Raw genomic sequence first — 15444 nt, 5'->3', positions numbered from 1 at the left:
TATATGTTAAACGTATGCTAGCATCCCTTAAGTGGTGACTGCGTGGACAAAGGAGGCGAAGGTGAAGGTAGAAGTGACAAAAAATAAACGCCCAGATTGAAAGCATTACCATGAACCCAGTCAGCCAGTCTCCCAGATTCTCACTCGTGTCTTGAGATCCTGCAAATGTTGGTGGCCCAGGTCATGTTTATGGTGGTGAGGGTCTCGGGTTGGTGGGTTTGGTTTCTCAAGGCATACTTCATGAAGGAGGCAACGTTCTTAGATATCAAAACCGCAGTCATAATATTAGTTGAAGACTTGATGTTCTGCAACTACCATGTTTTCCTCTTCTTTTTTTTTCTTCCAGAATCATCATTCGTAGGCAGTTAAAGAAGTCTGCAGCTTGAACTTCATCTGGGTTCACTCTCTATTCTTCTAACAGGAGAAGAAATGGGGAAGTAGGAGCTGCAGTTGACATGCACCAAAGGAAAGCTAAGCCGCAGATGGCTCAAACCGAAATAGTTTCCGGAAAATGCGAGATCAAAACATAACGACAATTACAATTAACTTTCTTTTTTTCTTCTAAGAAATAAAATCATGTACTTTACTAAACCCTCTGATCTTTACAGCATTTTACATCAAAACCAGAGAAAGAACGAGTACAACCTTCAAAAAGACTAACCAGTTCAAAGCAGGAACATAAAGCACTAACTAAAGGTCAAGTTACATCCATGGAAATATACCTATCACAAAATAACACCGATGACCTTCCCAATGTTTTTGTTTTCAGTGCTGAAAAAGCTTGCTTCAGGTTCTTGACCTCCGCACAGGTGACCGCACAGGTGACCGGCTGTGACAAAACCATAGGGTGATAAGATGAATCAATAAAGAATCCAACATTTTGGAAAACCACAATACAAGTGGGAATTGTACTGATCTTCCTTACCTAGGATATCGGCCATAATCTGGACTGCGGTTCCTGTCATAGGCTGGACTGCGACTGCGAGCCCGCCCATAATCGGGACTCGGGCGGCTCCTTCGTTGCACAGGACTAATTGATCTTCCACCATATGGGCTTTCCCTACGTCTCCCATAACCAGCTCTTCTAGGGCTACTCCGTCTGTCACTCTGTTCACGGTCATCTCTCAAGGCATACTCAACAGACACCACTCTGTCCAGTATCTTGCTGCATTTGAATGGAAAAGCTGATTAATAATGAACAGTATAACATAGGAAGCACTACAAAAGGAAAAATGGTGGCAAGATAAAAACCTCATATGAGTACCCTCGAGGGCCTTCGTAGCATCTTCCTGAGTTTCAAACTGCACAAATGCAAAGTTTCTCCTAATTCGCACATGAAGAACCTTCCCATAAGATTCGTAGTGCTTTTCAATGTCACGGATCCTTGTGCTTTCTGGATCAAAGTTGATCACAAAAAGTGTCTTAGTGGGCTTCTGGTTGGCCATTGACTTGGAGCCTCCATGACGACGTGGACCTCCCCGCTCACCTTGCTGAAAGAAAGAACAAAATCATCTCATGAATCAGCTCACCAAGCTAAGTCAATGACCATATATACATAAAGATCCAATATAATATCGTTATCAAGCAAACTAGACAGTAGAAATGGACATAGGAAATAAAAGGAGATTATTACTCTTGCCCACTCTACTGATATCCTGCGTTTGCTGTAACCAAATGGTGTGTTGTCAAGACGAGAAATGGCATCTTCAGCATCCCTCTCATCATCAAAATAAACAAAGGCAAAACCTGTAGCAACAATAGAGAAGTAAGATAGAAGAGGAAGACAGTAATTACTGGATTTTACTTCCACACAGGGTCAGCAAACAATTACAGGATATTATTTCCCTGGAATAACAGAAAAATACAACACCTGCAAATATTGGAAAGCCTGATACACAAGGATGTGAATAATGGAGAGGCCTTGCATGATGAACAAAATCATGATGATAGCATAATAATTTAAACGCAAAAGTCTCAGAAGTGAAAAGTCATGGCTGTGCATGGTTCACCATTCAAGCAGCAAGTGTTCAGCAGTATTAGCCATGGGATGGCATTGGCATTGGTATTACTGAATTGATTGACCTCACTATGATCAGTAGTAGGCATGGCATGATTGATTGGACAGATCCCTTCATTATCAATCTTGTAAAATAGCAACTTTGGACAGTGGGGTGAATGACGGATGATTGAATGAAGAAAATGCAGAACATGCCATTTGTGGAATGAAGGTGCTGATGAGCAGCGAGGCAGGAAGGATTCCATTGCCATGGATGGTTATTGCACAGATGATGCTGAGCCCAGAAAGGAGCTCAATTTCCCTTAGTGTAGTTCCTGCGTCAAAATAAACATTTAACACCAGGTTCTTTTCCAAGAAAAGAAATGCAGTATTTTTTCAAACCCTTAATGAAGCAATTACAAGATATAGATACCACATCTGTAGCCACGTATCCACACCCAGCAAACATGTTATCCCTAAAGAAGATCGGGAAACCAGTGTCTGACCAGACAAAACCGTTGAGAATACACTGAAATTCTTGAACCAAAAATTCAAATATTTTCTATTAAGCTGAAAGTCTGACACCCAACCTCAAAATAAAATAAGTAAATATACCAGATCAGCCAGGTTTTTTTTTTTAACCTTAAAGGAACAGATCTAAAACACTTTCTTTACACCCACCCTCAAAAGAGAAATTAAAGCAAAACCATGGAAGGGTTTAAGCAAAACCATAGAAGGGTTCAAACTTAAAAGGAAAACCCCCTGGTCGGCACCCCATAAGTCAGTCAAGACCAAGAACCAAAATTCTTCAAAGATACATTTAAGAACTAACAAATGAATCAGTGAAAAAACTAATAAGATAAAACTAAAAGAAACTGAAAAAAGAGAAAACAAAAGAAAACGTAGCTAAATTCTCACAGCCAGTGGTTGCATGAGGTTAATTGCTTTCAATTGACACAAGTAAAATTTAAACAGAAAAAACCAATTGCTAGAAGACACTTCCTTGTTTCCCGTTTTATTCCATGATTAAACTAATCAAGGGCATCCTTAGAGGCAGTATGGATCACCCTTCCCGACACAGAAATTATAGATTAGATACTCAGAGGTTCAAACTCTAGAAATTTTTACCACAAAATTGTTTCATATTTAAAAAAACAAATATAGTTCTCTGGTGCATATTTTATTTTACATAGAACAATTAGAACAGTGTCAAATTACTAAGAAGTAAATAAAATGAATTTCCGAGAAAGGAAAAATAAAACATGAAAATCAACTCCCGTAGAATGATCAAGAAGTCAGCGTAAGCAAATAAACACGATTTAAAAAAAAAAAAAAAAAGAAAAATTGAACTTCCAGAATAAACTATGAATCAAAGCGACAAGGTTTATGAACCAGTAGAGAATTATATGAATCAAATGGAAGAACCCAGTATATGTGAATGTCAATCAACCAGAAACCTGTATATATATATATATATATACTTAAGATCAAAGTATGGTTATTCAACACAAAGGGGGGAAAGGGCGCAAGATTTACCAGATTTCATGTCGACACGATCGACCCTTCCATATTTATTGAACAGGCGCTCTAAATCAGACTGGCGAGTATCATACCCAAAATTACCGCAAAACACCGGCTTCATATTGGCAATACAGCGGAAACCTAAAAAATTAACGCATTTAGTAGAAGCAAAATCCAAAAGAAGGGAAAAAAAAGAAGGAAAACAGAAATCAAGGAATCAAAGGAACCCTAACCTATCCTGAAATTAACGCTATCCGATAAAAGAGAAAACTGAATGGATCAATAAACTGAGATTGCGTTGCAACAATAGAATAAGAGGAAACGCGACGAAGCAAAACAAACAAGTCACCACAGAATCCAATATCAGAAACCCTAATTGCGAACAAACAGATCTTCCTACCCGTACCTTCGATCCTCTTTGAGAAAGGCGAAGTGAAACCCTAGCAACGAGGATAACCGATACCTTGCGAATTGGTTTTGCGTTCCCTTAAAAAGAGGCGTCTTAGATTTCTATAACGCTGTTAACCCAAAAAAAAAAAAAAAAAAAAAAAAAAAAATTCTATAACGCCACGTGTAGTGATGGCTAGGGCTGGAACAGGGTTGGGCTGGACCAGGCTTTCGCAATCCCAGCCCAGCCCACCCTATATATTCTAATCTTAGCTCATTCCCGCACTCTCCCTAATTCAAGGCCAATGATTATTGTCCCTGACCCTGAGTCTTACAGGGCCTGGCCAAGCCTATTCCCACCCTAATTGGTATTGTCCCTGGTCCTGATTGGTCTCGTCTTTAGCCTTAATTGGCTCTGTCCCTGACCCTAATTGGCTCTGTCCCTAGCCTTGATTGGCCCTATTTGTCCCTAGTCCTAATTGGCCTTGTCGCTAGCCTTGATTGGCCCTAGTTGTCCCTGGCCTTGACCCTAATTGACCCTATTCTTGTCTATGTTCCTAATTCATTGAGATTAACTATCATGGACAAAATTATGGATATGATTAGGGCCAAGGTCAAGGCCAAAAAGCAGGGATATTAGGATAGGCCCGGGAGGCCAAAGAATAACCTCAGGCCCTAGTTAGGGCTAGAATATTTTGGTCCTAACCTGCCCTCAAGGCCAAAATCTTGAGCCCAAACCCTATTTTGGTTTTGGGCGGGCTTAGGGCGGGATAGGATTGGCTGGGCCAAACTTGCACCCCTTGTGATGGCCACCAAAATAAATAGCAAAAAACACAAGCTCCAAGAATATATCAAGAGCAAATTGCATTGGCATTCCAAAATGGAGGTTTAAAACACTAAATCCCCACTTTATGTTTAAAAAATGCATAGGTCCTATTCTACTAGAATGATTAGTTATATTATTGCAAAGACTATTATACCCTTCCAAGAAATCTTATTTTCATTTACCTAAAAAAATAAAATAAAGACATTCTTCAGCATACAAAGCTTATTTGATGAAGACATTGTTTTTGGATGTTTTACTTTTTTTTCCTACTCAAATTTTGGTAAAGGCATTTTTGGAATTAAAGAAAAATAAACAGTTTGACTAACAAGAATGGATTAGGGCTGTTTGGTTACATGAATCTAGAGATTTGAAATCTCTGGATTCATGAATCTGAGAAATATACCCGTTTGGTTGTAAAAATCTCTAGATTCATGAATTCTAGAGATTCACCTTTTTACACTAAAAACGTGAATATGTAGATTTATGGGTAAGGGGTGAAATCCAGAGATTTCAAAAAAGCTATACATTTGTACATTCACAAAAATCACGTCGATCAAATAGATTTTTAGGATGAATCCACAGATTTCATTCCAAAACCAAACATTTAATTTTATAAATTATGACTCCATGGATTTGAAATCTCTAGATATTTGAAATATCCAGATGCCCTTATGGGCCTGTTTGGTTACATGAATCCAGAGATTTGAAATCTCTAGATTCATGAATCTTAGAATTATACCCGTTTGGTTGTAAAAATCTCTAGATTCATGAAATCTAGAGATTCACATTTTTACACTAAGAACGTGAATCTGTAGATTTATGGGTAAGGGGTGAAATCCAGAGATTTCAAAAAAGCTATACATTTGCACATTCACAAAAATCAAGTCGATCAAAATCTTTTTTAGGATGAATCCACAGATTTCATTCCACAACCAAACATTTAATTTATAAATTATGACTCCATAGATTTGAAATCTCCAAACTCATGTAATTGGGGTGTCTATTTTTTAAACATAAAGTGTGCTTTAAAGCCTCCATTTTGGGGTGCCAGTGCAATTTGTTCATATATCAAATTGGGAGAAGCACCCCAAAAATATCTCTTAAATTTGTGTAATAGTATAAATTCTGTTAATTTATGGTTAGATAATCTCATAATTCCTAAATTACCCTTAATATTTTGTAACTTTATAATATTGCCCTTAATCCTTCTAGATTTTTATTATGTCTATTCCTGATATAGTCAATTTCCATTCATTTTACTTAGGATTTGAGATGCATGGCTAAATAAAATCTAATGGACATTATTATTTTAAATTAAAAAAATATGTTACCTTAATCGTTTCCCTCTCTCTCTCCCCCCTGTTTACTTTAGATGCATTCAAATACCTTCAGATCATCAATGTGAGAAAAAAAATTATTTTTTTCGATACAAAGACACTTTTATATATAGGAAATTGGTGATAGGGATATTACATATGCCGCCGGCAATGTTTGAACGCACAACCTCTCCACTAAGAAGTCAGGTTCTTAACTATACTACTAACCCCTCCATTGGCACAAAAAAAAATTGTTTACAAGGAAACTACCGGATGTGTTTGTGAAGATCGCCATGTGTCAATGGAATGAAAACCCCCGAAACTGGAAAAATTACAATCTTTTTTTTTGGGTAAGAAATAAAGGTTTTATTGAAAAGAAAAACCTCTATTACAACCTAAACCTAACAAATTAAACAGTAAAAGCCAATAAATAAGGGTGGAGGGGAGTTGATAGTTAAGAATACTTCTTATGTAAGAGCACTATCCTTGGTTAAAGAGTCTGCCACGATATTAGCCTCGCGTAGAACGTGCCTGAACAAGATAGACTCAAAGGATTCTTTGAGGTGCAAAATGTCTGCAACTATTGGGTATACCTTCCAAGGAGTCTTCGGAGGGGATTTTGCAGGATATTGATGACCGCTTGGTTATCAGATTCTACCTCAATTTTTGATAATTTGAAGTCAAGAGCCCAAATCAGTGCTTGACGAATGGCTAAGGCTTCTATCTTAAGGATATCCTAAGCTTCCACTCCTCATCCAAAGCAAAAAAGCATATGTCCTTGGTAATCTCTCGCTATACCTCCATAGCCTACTACTTGTCTGTTCTGGAAGAGGCACCCATCTACATTTAACTTGATCTGAGGATGTATAGGTGCCACTCATTTAATGTTGTTATGGCTTTTGTGAGTGAGAATTTCCACATCTTGGGGATTCTCAATTAATCGCTAAGAATGACATTACGAAAACTCTCACCTAGAACATAAAGGCAAAAATGCGAAATTACACAATGACTATATAAGAGAACATAAGATACATTTGTATATAATTTCAATCAGGTAAATGGGTTGATCCATCCTGTCATCCATGCTCTCTACTTGTGAGAAGTCCATCACATATTTCACAAAACGAGTCATTCAGTTGGCAACCCAAATATGTTGGTGTGGGTCTATCTTCGATTCAGGTACAAAAATTGAAGTCACACATAACACAGAAAGATTTAACATAATTCAATGCTATGTGCTACTTTGATAGGCAAAAAGAACTTCTACCATGTAGGAAGAAGATTACAATGGTCTTTCAATCAATCACCAAAACAGCATTACAAAACTCTCACTCAAAATTCTAAGGCAAAAGTTCTTGAATCTCACAATAACTCTACAAGAGAACAAGATACATACATGATAATGGAGTTTCAATCAGGAAAAAGGGTAGACCCATTAAGTGGGTCAATCTTCAAAGTCCTCTGCTTCCATCATAAATCTCAAAAACTGGGTACGTCATTCAAGTCGCCTATCCAAGATGCCTTTGCATGTCAATCTTCAAAACTAGGAACAAGAGTTCGGGTCAAGCTTTCTTTTTCCACTTGGCAATTTTGTGTGGGATGAAACTGATATCTTGGTAGGGTACCTCAAGGTTTAGGTGTACCTCACCCCAAAATTTGGAACCCATCTAATCTGCCATATGGCAGCTAATTAGGCTGTTCAGAAAATCTTCACCTATCACTCTATCAGTACTGGTCAGATTACTAACTTGGCGTGGAGTTTAGTTGTATGATACCTCTGATTCAGAGTTCAGTTGTTTCATATTGGTGCTATTTTATTGTTTTATCATTGTGAAATGATTTCCAGGTTCTGATTGTCAGTGTATGAAATAGAAAGTTTACTAAGGTCCATATTCAGAGTTCTAATGTGTTTGAATTTGTGTATGTGCACATTGTTATTGATTATTTTGTTCTTCTAAATTTGCAGATTGAGCCCAAATCACTGACTCAGCTTCTGAGTTCTGAATGCCACCATGAATAGTGAAGGGGTTATGTTGGGTGGAGTTCCTGGAGTAACTTGAGGTAACTCCAGAAACTGTTTAGCGAAGATTCATGAAGGAAGGAAATCTCATCAGGCAATATTTCTTCCATTCATGTATCATAGGAGATTTGTGCCTCTGGCATGTATAAGACAAGTCCTCATATTAAAACAGAGGTAATTAACTTTTTTTTTTAACTGGCAAGATCAGTAAACAAATTCAATGTGTGAATTAGGTTGAAACTGTACAGGAATACAAACAAGCTGTTTCCTCTTGTTGATGTAATCTTCTTTGCTTTTGTGCAGTAGAAAGTGATTCTGCCCATTCAGTATTCTCTCCAAAGATTGGCTCTGTTTTTACTTGTTAACCATATACCATGGATCCTGCTGGTCTATCCTGCCAATGCTGCACACCCAAGACCTTTTGTAAAATGTAATACTTGTGAGGTTGTAGACCCTCTTAACTTTCTGAATTGAAATCTTATTATCTTGATTAGAAAGAGCAAATCTTCTCGGTGTTTGAGGTTCACATTAATTCTACTGCTGAAACTAAGTTCCCTTAACATGATACTGCTGATCAACAAAGATGTGGCTGTGTATTAGTTACACCTTCAATGTGTTCATCATGTGGGTCTTGAGAATCCATTTGAGCCAGTTTCCTTGTAGGAAGACTATTTAAGAAAAGTTGTTTAAAATCACCCATATAAAGTATAAGCAAAAAGTCACTTGCTCCTCTGAATTGGAGGAGGTATGACAGATCATTTACCAGTAGTCTCCACAAGAACAATTTCCATCTTCAAAATGATGGAAGAGATTTCGATCTCTAACGATAATCGTTCTCTCGAAGATCTTCGAAATGAATTTAGTATATGTGTGACAATCACTACACATTCTGTGGTTTTTAACAATCCTAATTCTGGAACCTTGGCTTGTATGTATAAGAGCAAAGGCAATAGCAAGTTTTTGACTGTGACCACTTAAATGTTGCTTCTTCTCCTCTTCATTAACATCTGAAAGAACTTGTGAAGTGTCAGGGATGTAACCTTCAAATCTGAGCTGCCACTCCATTTGGTGAATCATCTCATATACAGAATCACTATCAGGGTGTGACTTGTCTTGTGACACAAACTTGTGTATTGTTCTCTTCACCTCGACAGTGCTAAACCCCGGAGTCTGGGTCAGGGCCCTCTGAGCTATTCCTTTTCTCACCCTTGCCATAGCTTCCCACTGGTGAGCTTTTGCATAGATGTTTGATAGAAGTAGATAATCACTAACATTATGTGGGTCTAACTGGAAAAGCTTCTCACCTGCAATTTCAGCTAATTCTAGGTTCTGATGAACTCTGCAGGCACTGAGCAAGCAACGCCATATGACATCATTTGGCTCCATTGGCATGCTCTTGATGATTTCATATGCTTCACCAAGCAACCCTGCGCGGCCCAAAAGGTCGACCATGCATCCGTAATGCTGAATTGTTGGATCCATATGATGCTCAAGTCTCATCCTAGTGAAACATATGCGACCTTCGATCACAAGACCTGCATGACTGCAGGCACTAAGCAAACTCACATATATGACAGCATCTGGTTCTAATCCCTCTTCAAGCATGTCAGAGAAGACTTTTAGAGCTTCCTTACCGCGTCCGTGAATGGAGAACCCTGAGATCATTACACTGTAGGACAAGTGATTCTTATTGGGCATACTGTGAAAGATAGAGTGACCCTTCTCCAGAGATCCACACTTGACATACATGTCTACCAAAGATGTTTCTAATATAATGTTGAATCCACTTGTATTCCTGAATAGGTAACCATGTATGCACCTCCCTAGATCAAGGGCACCTAAGTGAGTACAACAGGATAGAACACTGACTAGTGTGCTCTCATTAGCCCTCCAGCAACCCTCACTGCTCATGTCTTTAAACAGCCTTAGGCATTCACTCCACAACCCCAATCTAGAGTAAGAACAAATAAGGCCACTCCAAGAAGCTTCACTTCTTTTATCCATCTTCTCGAAAACTCTAATGGAATTCTTCAACTCCCCACACTTCCCATACATATTGATCAAGCTGTTCTGTACAAACAAATCAATTTCCAACCCAAACTTAAAAACATGCCCATGGATCTGAATTCCTTCTTGCTGTGCTGACAAATGAGCACAGGCCTTAAGAAGAGGTGGGTATGTGAAGTTATCTGGTTCTGTACCTCTCTCAATCATTTCCCTGTACAAGAGAAGGGCAGCTTGAGAATTCATGTCCTTTACATGACCCCTAATAATGGTGTTGTATTCAAATGTACCTGCTTCTTCAATTCGCCGGAAAATCGAGCAGGCATAGTCCATGTTGCCCCAATCCGATAAAGCACAGGCGGCGACAAGGCTGCCTGATTTGCGAGGGTCCCCATCTAATCCCAACTTGAGGAATTGAGCATGGAACTGCTTGAATTCTTCAGTATTTTTGCACCTCTGCAACAGAGAAAGACACTCTTTCTCCTTCAACCTTAATAAATCTGGTCTCTGCAAAGGATCCTCTTGTGCTATCCAGAGATGGGTTTGTTTCAGGATTGGAGTGCTAATCATCCTGTCATCAGAACCATGATAGTATATCTAGTCGATGATACCGGTTCATGGTCATCACCATTTACCCAGATATAGAAGATTTAGAGAAGATGGAATGGCTCATGTGGGTAAAAGAATGAAGAGTGTTGCAATTGCAGAAAACTGTTTCATCTGAACGAGTAAAAGTTTGAATAGAGGAAGAGGAAACAAACCCAGGAAAACCCTCCCAGATTTTGTGAAAAATTGGATAAGAAACACAAGCAGAAGACAACAAAGTGGGAATCTATGATCCTATCTTAAAAGATTGCATTGTGATTAAATGACCAATGGAGAATTGACACCAGATGTCCCCAGTAAAGTCCACATGCAAAACGTCCATTGGGCCAACATGAATCTGACAGCAATTAATAATGGTCGAAAGGAATGGTCCAGTAAAGTTTGAGTTTATGGGTGTCAATAAAAACCATCCGGTCCAAACCCGGTTCAAACCCGACTAAATAAGGTAGTGTTTGAGCTAGCTTTCTCTTCCTTCCCCTCCACCCTCTTTCTCCTTCCTTACAATTTATACTAAGGGTTTATTCAGATCATTCTATACATTTTGCTGGATTCTTTGGGACTTAAGATACAGTGCTTGTGAGGCTGTTGCTAGATTTTAGATTTAGTTTCAAGGAAGGCTAACTGGTGTAAGCTTCTATAGAAGCTAATGGGATCGATATCATAATCATCTTGTCACAATAATATAACACAAATCTGAAACACAACCAACCCCAGCTTACTAGTTAATTTTCAATACAGATTATATTGTCTAGAAAGGAATTTAAGAAGGTTTGATGGGAAGCTACATTCAAAGCAGTGGTTGATTTGTCAAGTTCAAAAGGAGATTGATCAACATGAGAAAGCATGAGCGCCGGAAAGGAATTTAAGAAGATTTGATGGAAGCTACATTCAATGTAGTGGTTGATTCGTCAAGTTCAAACAGAGATTGATCAACATGAGAAAGCATGAGTAGCAAGAACATCTCATGGGGGAGCTTTGTAAATTCCAGATTGCTCGATTTACACTTAAAGATGGTGTGTCCAAGTTAACCACAAGATGTGTTCTAGGTTAAGCCACAACAAGGATGGATAAAGCTAAATGTTGATGGAAGTTACCTTGGCAATCTGAGGATGGTTGGGGTAAAAGTGTGTTTTGTGATTCATTTATAATAGTGCTGAGGGCATTTTGTGTTTACTTGGGGGTTATGACGAATTTTGAAGATAAGTATAATGCACTGGTGTGTTGAAATTGTGGGTTGAGTGTGATTCTATAGCAGTATTGGTAGTTTTGACTCAGCAAAATTCCCTTAGTTTATAACAAGAAAAAGAAGCATTGTTTAACTAAATGGAGTCAGTTATATGGAGTCTTGCTTTCCAATCATCTTTGTTTAAGGTCATATTAGATATAAAATCTAAGCTATGCATATATTTTCTCACCATTCTCTCAAAGTCATCTTTGGTCGATTAAATCACTCTTCCATACAGGGGATTATTTATAAGTCTTCGTTGAACGTGACCGTGCCACTTCAAACAACTTTCTCGAAGCTTATCACTTATCAGAGCTACTCTGCCTAGACCAACTCTAATATGTTCATGCCTTATCTTATCATCTCTAGTTTTGCTATGAGGATGAAAAGCACACTATTGATGACTCTTTTTTTCCCTCCTACATTAAGCTGTTATTTATTTATTATTTAAGCAAATAAAAACATATTATACTGTCAGGTGCTCTTCCACACACTTCCACTATTGATAGGCAATGCATATTATAACCAAACTACAAATCTACACTATCATCACATCCTTCATGTCATCATCTTCAAATTATTTAGTAGTCTATAGGTAGTCTATGAAGCTGGAAAGCACACAACATATATAGTGGTGTCAAGAGAACATTCTTATATTCCTGCATGGGTCTTCCATTTGCTTGCAACCTCTGATAGCGACTGTGTAGAAGAACCAGCTTCACTCAATGCTATGGCTGCTGCATCTTTGAGCTCTTTCAATTTATCTCTTACTTTCTTCCCTTCTTCCTCTATCATTAAACACTTCAATACTTTCGCAATTTCATGACGCTCGATTAACCCATTCTCTTTGGCTTTAGGCCTCAATGCCATTTTTATATCATCTACTATCATCACTGCGTTCATCTTTTGTTCTGCATAAAGTGGCCATGCCACCATAGGTACACCATGTACAACACTCTCCAAGGTTGAATTCCATCCACAATGTGTCAAGAACCCTCCGGTTGAACCATGTCTAAGCACTTGAATTTGAGGAGCCCATGAACAAACCACGAAGCCCCTCTCTTTGGTCCTCTCCAAGAACCCTTCAGGCAGGAAACCCAAAGGGTCTTCAGAGCTATTGACACTCAAGATATCAGTATATGCTCCCTTCAGAGTTGGCTTTCGAGCAACCCATAAGAATCTTTGCTCACTCAGCTCCAAGCCCAGAGCCAACTCAGTGAGTTGCTCTAGTGAGAGGACTCCAGCACTCCCAAATGATACAAATATAACTGACTGTGGTGGCTGATTGTTCAACCACCTCAAGCACTCAGAGTCAGACTCGTTAGCAGTATCGCTTGAAGGGTTCTGTATAAGTGGTCCAACCAAATAGACCGGCGGTTTGGTCAGATCCTCCTCTTCAGTTAAAGCTTTGATTGCACCCGGTTCTAAGGCCATGAAACTGTTTAACATAATTCCCTCAGCCAAAGAATAACGTTTAGAGTGGTGTAGAATCCACGAGTAAGCTTCACTCTTCCTGTCTTGAACTGGGTCAAGGAGATCTGAACCATGAATCGGTACACAACCAGGCAATTTAACGGGTTCAGGCATGTCTCTGTACTCACAAGAGTACTTCTCATCAAGCTTTGGCAAATGGAGAAAAAATGACAACACCAAAGAAGTTGAGGGAAAGAAAAGGTAAGGCAAAACATCAAATTCTCTGGCAACATCAAAAGCATCTGTTCCGAACAGATCAACAACTAAAGCAGCAACATGAGTAGTGGTGGTTAGGGTTTTGAGTGTTTCACGGAGAGAAGGAAGAGAGCGAGTCACAGTGAGGCAGATCCGTGCTTCACCAGAAACATCTTCAGACAAATCATCAAAGCTAACTGGTGGAAGAAATATTGGGTTTATGCCTTTGGGTAGAGCATCTACAAAGGCTTTTAGTGCATTATAACCAGAACCATCAGTTGCAAGAGCAAAAGTGACTGTAAAATTGTGGTGGGAGACGATTATCTTTGCTAGCTCTGCTAATGGGATAAGGTGACCCATTCCTGGTGACGGTAGAATCACAATGTGGGAAGATTGCTGTGTTTCTTCCATGGTAGTTTGGACTTGAGACTTCCAGGGAGCTATGAAGGGTAAGAAGAAGAGGTGGGTTTATATATAGAAGAAGACTTCCCCACCTAGTGTTTTTAGTTTGGTCTTCTCCACCACAAGAAAGTAGGGTTGGTTTTTGAATGACGGATGACGGTTTCACTTTTTCTAGAATTTGCTAGAAATTATATGAGAAAGAATGAATTGAAAAAGGAAAATTCATTTTTCGTCTCTTCAGTGGGATTTTAATGTTTGTAATTGTTTTGGCAAGTGAAGTCACCTATACATATGGCTTGTGTAATAACTCTTTAATTTGGACTTGTTATCAATTTATGAGAAAATTCACTAAGATGAGCCTTCTCCTAAGATTTGTAATATTGAAAGCCTTGCATGGATGGGGTTGGTGCAATTTTCAAATGTTTTCAGGGGGCGAAACGATATTTACCAGACATCGCGGAGAATCGGTGATATCTGGCGATATATCGCGATATCACGATATTTCAGAAAAATCCATTTTTTTAATTTTTTGCGTGTGTGATTTTTATACTATTTCTTGCACTTTTTAGGCGATTTTTCTCGCGATTCTATCACAGTTTACCAATTTTATCACAATAATTCAAGACTCAAAAGTTAATGTGCTAAATGTAATTAGGAGGAGAATCTACATAGAATAACTTATAAATAGGAAAAAAAATTTATAGCAAGATCTTCAAGATTAATGAGCAATCTTACCAACTATATTCTAGTGATCTAGTCCTCAAAAGTCAACATGCCAAATGTGGTTAGGGAAGAGTATATACATGAAATAATTTATGGAAACAATTTAAATTATGAAGAGATTTTGTAATAGAATCGTTAGTTAATCATTTCAACTATATCCGAATGATTTAGGCCTTAGAAGGTAACACGTTAAATGTGGCTAGGCAGGAGATTTAAATGAAAATATTTATTAAGAAATAATTTAAATTTACCATGTATTTGCATCAAATTAGGGCTCAAAATGACAAAAAAAATACCCCCAAAACTGGTGGGCGAAAATTATCAAAGTCAACATGCCAAATGTGATTAGGGAAGAGTGTATAAATGAAATAATTTATGGAAACAATTTAAATTATTAATGAATCTTATAAAAGAATTTTCAGAGTGATTTGATAATCGTTCCAATTATGTCCTAATGATATAGGCCTCATAAGGTAACATATTAAATGTGACTAGGTAAGAGAATTTAAATAGAATAATTTTTAGGAAATAATTCAAATTTACCGCATATTTGCATCAGATTAGGATAAGCATCAAATTTACCAAAATTATTGAGTAAAAATAATCAAAAAAATTAGGGGCGAAAATTTCTATATGGCCGATATTTCGCCAGTTCGCCGGTTCCCTTGAGTAGCCAACCCGGCAAAACTAAGTTCCTTGCTCTAGATCTCCAAAAAGCTAACATATTGGTCTCTTGCAGAGGGATCTATG

The 15444-nt window shown here is 38.2% G+C and overlaps 2 protein-coding genes and 1 pseudogene across 6 annotated transcripts; all 3 read right to left on the bottom strand.

Annotated features, from left to right (window-relative positions):
• Window positions 1-25: 25 nt before the first annotated feature.
• Window positions 26-4012, bottom strand: LOC149000176 (serine/arginine-rich splicing factor RS31-like). Of its 4 annotated transcripts, none has more exons than XM_089139620.1 (6): window positions 3924-4012; window positions 3533-3658; window positions 1634-1746; window positions 1252-1490; window positions 926-1165; window positions 26-829 (listed from the first exon to the last, which is right to left on the bottom strand). In XM_089139620.1, the coding sequence occupies exons 2-6, from the start codon at window positions 3636-3638 to the stop codon at window positions 787-789; spliced, it is 741 nt and encodes a 246-aa protein (XP_088995746.1). In that variant the 5' UTR covers window positions 3639-3658; window positions 3924-4012; the 3' UTR covers window positions 26-786. The 4 variants fall into 4 exon arrangements, with proteins under 4 accessions (XP_088995746.1, XP_088995747.1, XP_088995744.1 ...); XM_089139621.1 differs by lacking the exon at window positions 3924-4012 and adding an exon at window positions 3751-3917; XM_089139618.1 differs by lacking the exon at window positions 3924-4012 and adding an exon at window positions 2010-2331 and having other exon boundaries at window positions 3533-3621.
• Window positions 4013-7890: 3878 nt separating this feature from the next.
• LOC149000175 (Tetratricopeptide repeat (TPR)-like superfamily protein) lies at window positions 7891-10859 on the bottom strand. 2 transcript variants are annotated; one of them, XM_089141012.1, is made up of 2 exons: window positions 10361-10445; window positions 7891-10284 (listed from the first exon to the last, which is right to left on the bottom strand). In XM_089141012.1, exon 2 carries the CDS (start codon window positions 10278-10280, stop codon window positions 8826-8828), a length of 1455 nt encoding a protein of 484 aa, XP_088997138.1. In that variant the 5' UTR covers window positions 10281-10284; window positions 10361-10445; the 3' UTR covers window positions 7891-8825. The 2 variants fall into 2 exon arrangements, with proteins under 2 accessions (XP_088997138.1, XP_088997137.1); XM_089141011.1 differs by having other exon boundaries at window positions 7892-10859.
• A 1452-nt stretch (window positions 10860-12311) lies between these two features.
• LOC149000174 (hydroquinone glucosyltransferase pseudogene) lies at window positions 12312-14024 on the bottom strand (annotated as a pseudogene).
• Window positions 14025-15444: the final 1420 nt, after the last annotated feature.

Source organism: Hakea prostrata, chromosome 11 (assembly GCF_041222555.1).
Source record: "Hakea prostrata isolate BN-2017 chromosome 11, UWA_Hpros_2, whole genome shotgun sequence".
Taxonomy (NCBI): domain Eukaryota; kingdom Viridiplantae; phylum Streptophyta; class Magnoliopsida; order Proteales; family Proteaceae; genus Hakea; species Hakea prostrata.
This window is presented reverse-complemented; position numbering and strand designations above follow the sequence as displayed.

What these genes read in the sequence shown, in the direction of transcription:
- LOC149000176 (XM_089139618.1), bottom strand. Translation starts at nt 2,268, where the DNA reads ATGGCAATGGAATCCTTCCTGCCTCGCTGCTCATCAGCACCTTCATTC. An exon ending in GAACACTTGCTGCTTGAATG is followed by an intron (nt 1,747 to 2,009) that starts GTGAACCATGCA and finishes TTGTTGCTACAG; the next exon opens with GTTTTGCCTTTGTTTATTTT. An exon ending in GATTATGGCCGATATCCTAG is followed by an intron (nt 830 to 925) that starts GTAAGGAAGATC and finishes GTTTTGTCACAG; the next exon opens with CCGGTCACCTGTGCGGTCAC.
- LOC149000175 (XM_089141011.1), bottom strand. Translation starts at nt 10,640, where the DNA reads ATGATTAGCACTCCAATCCTGAAACAAACCCATCTCTGGATAGCACAA.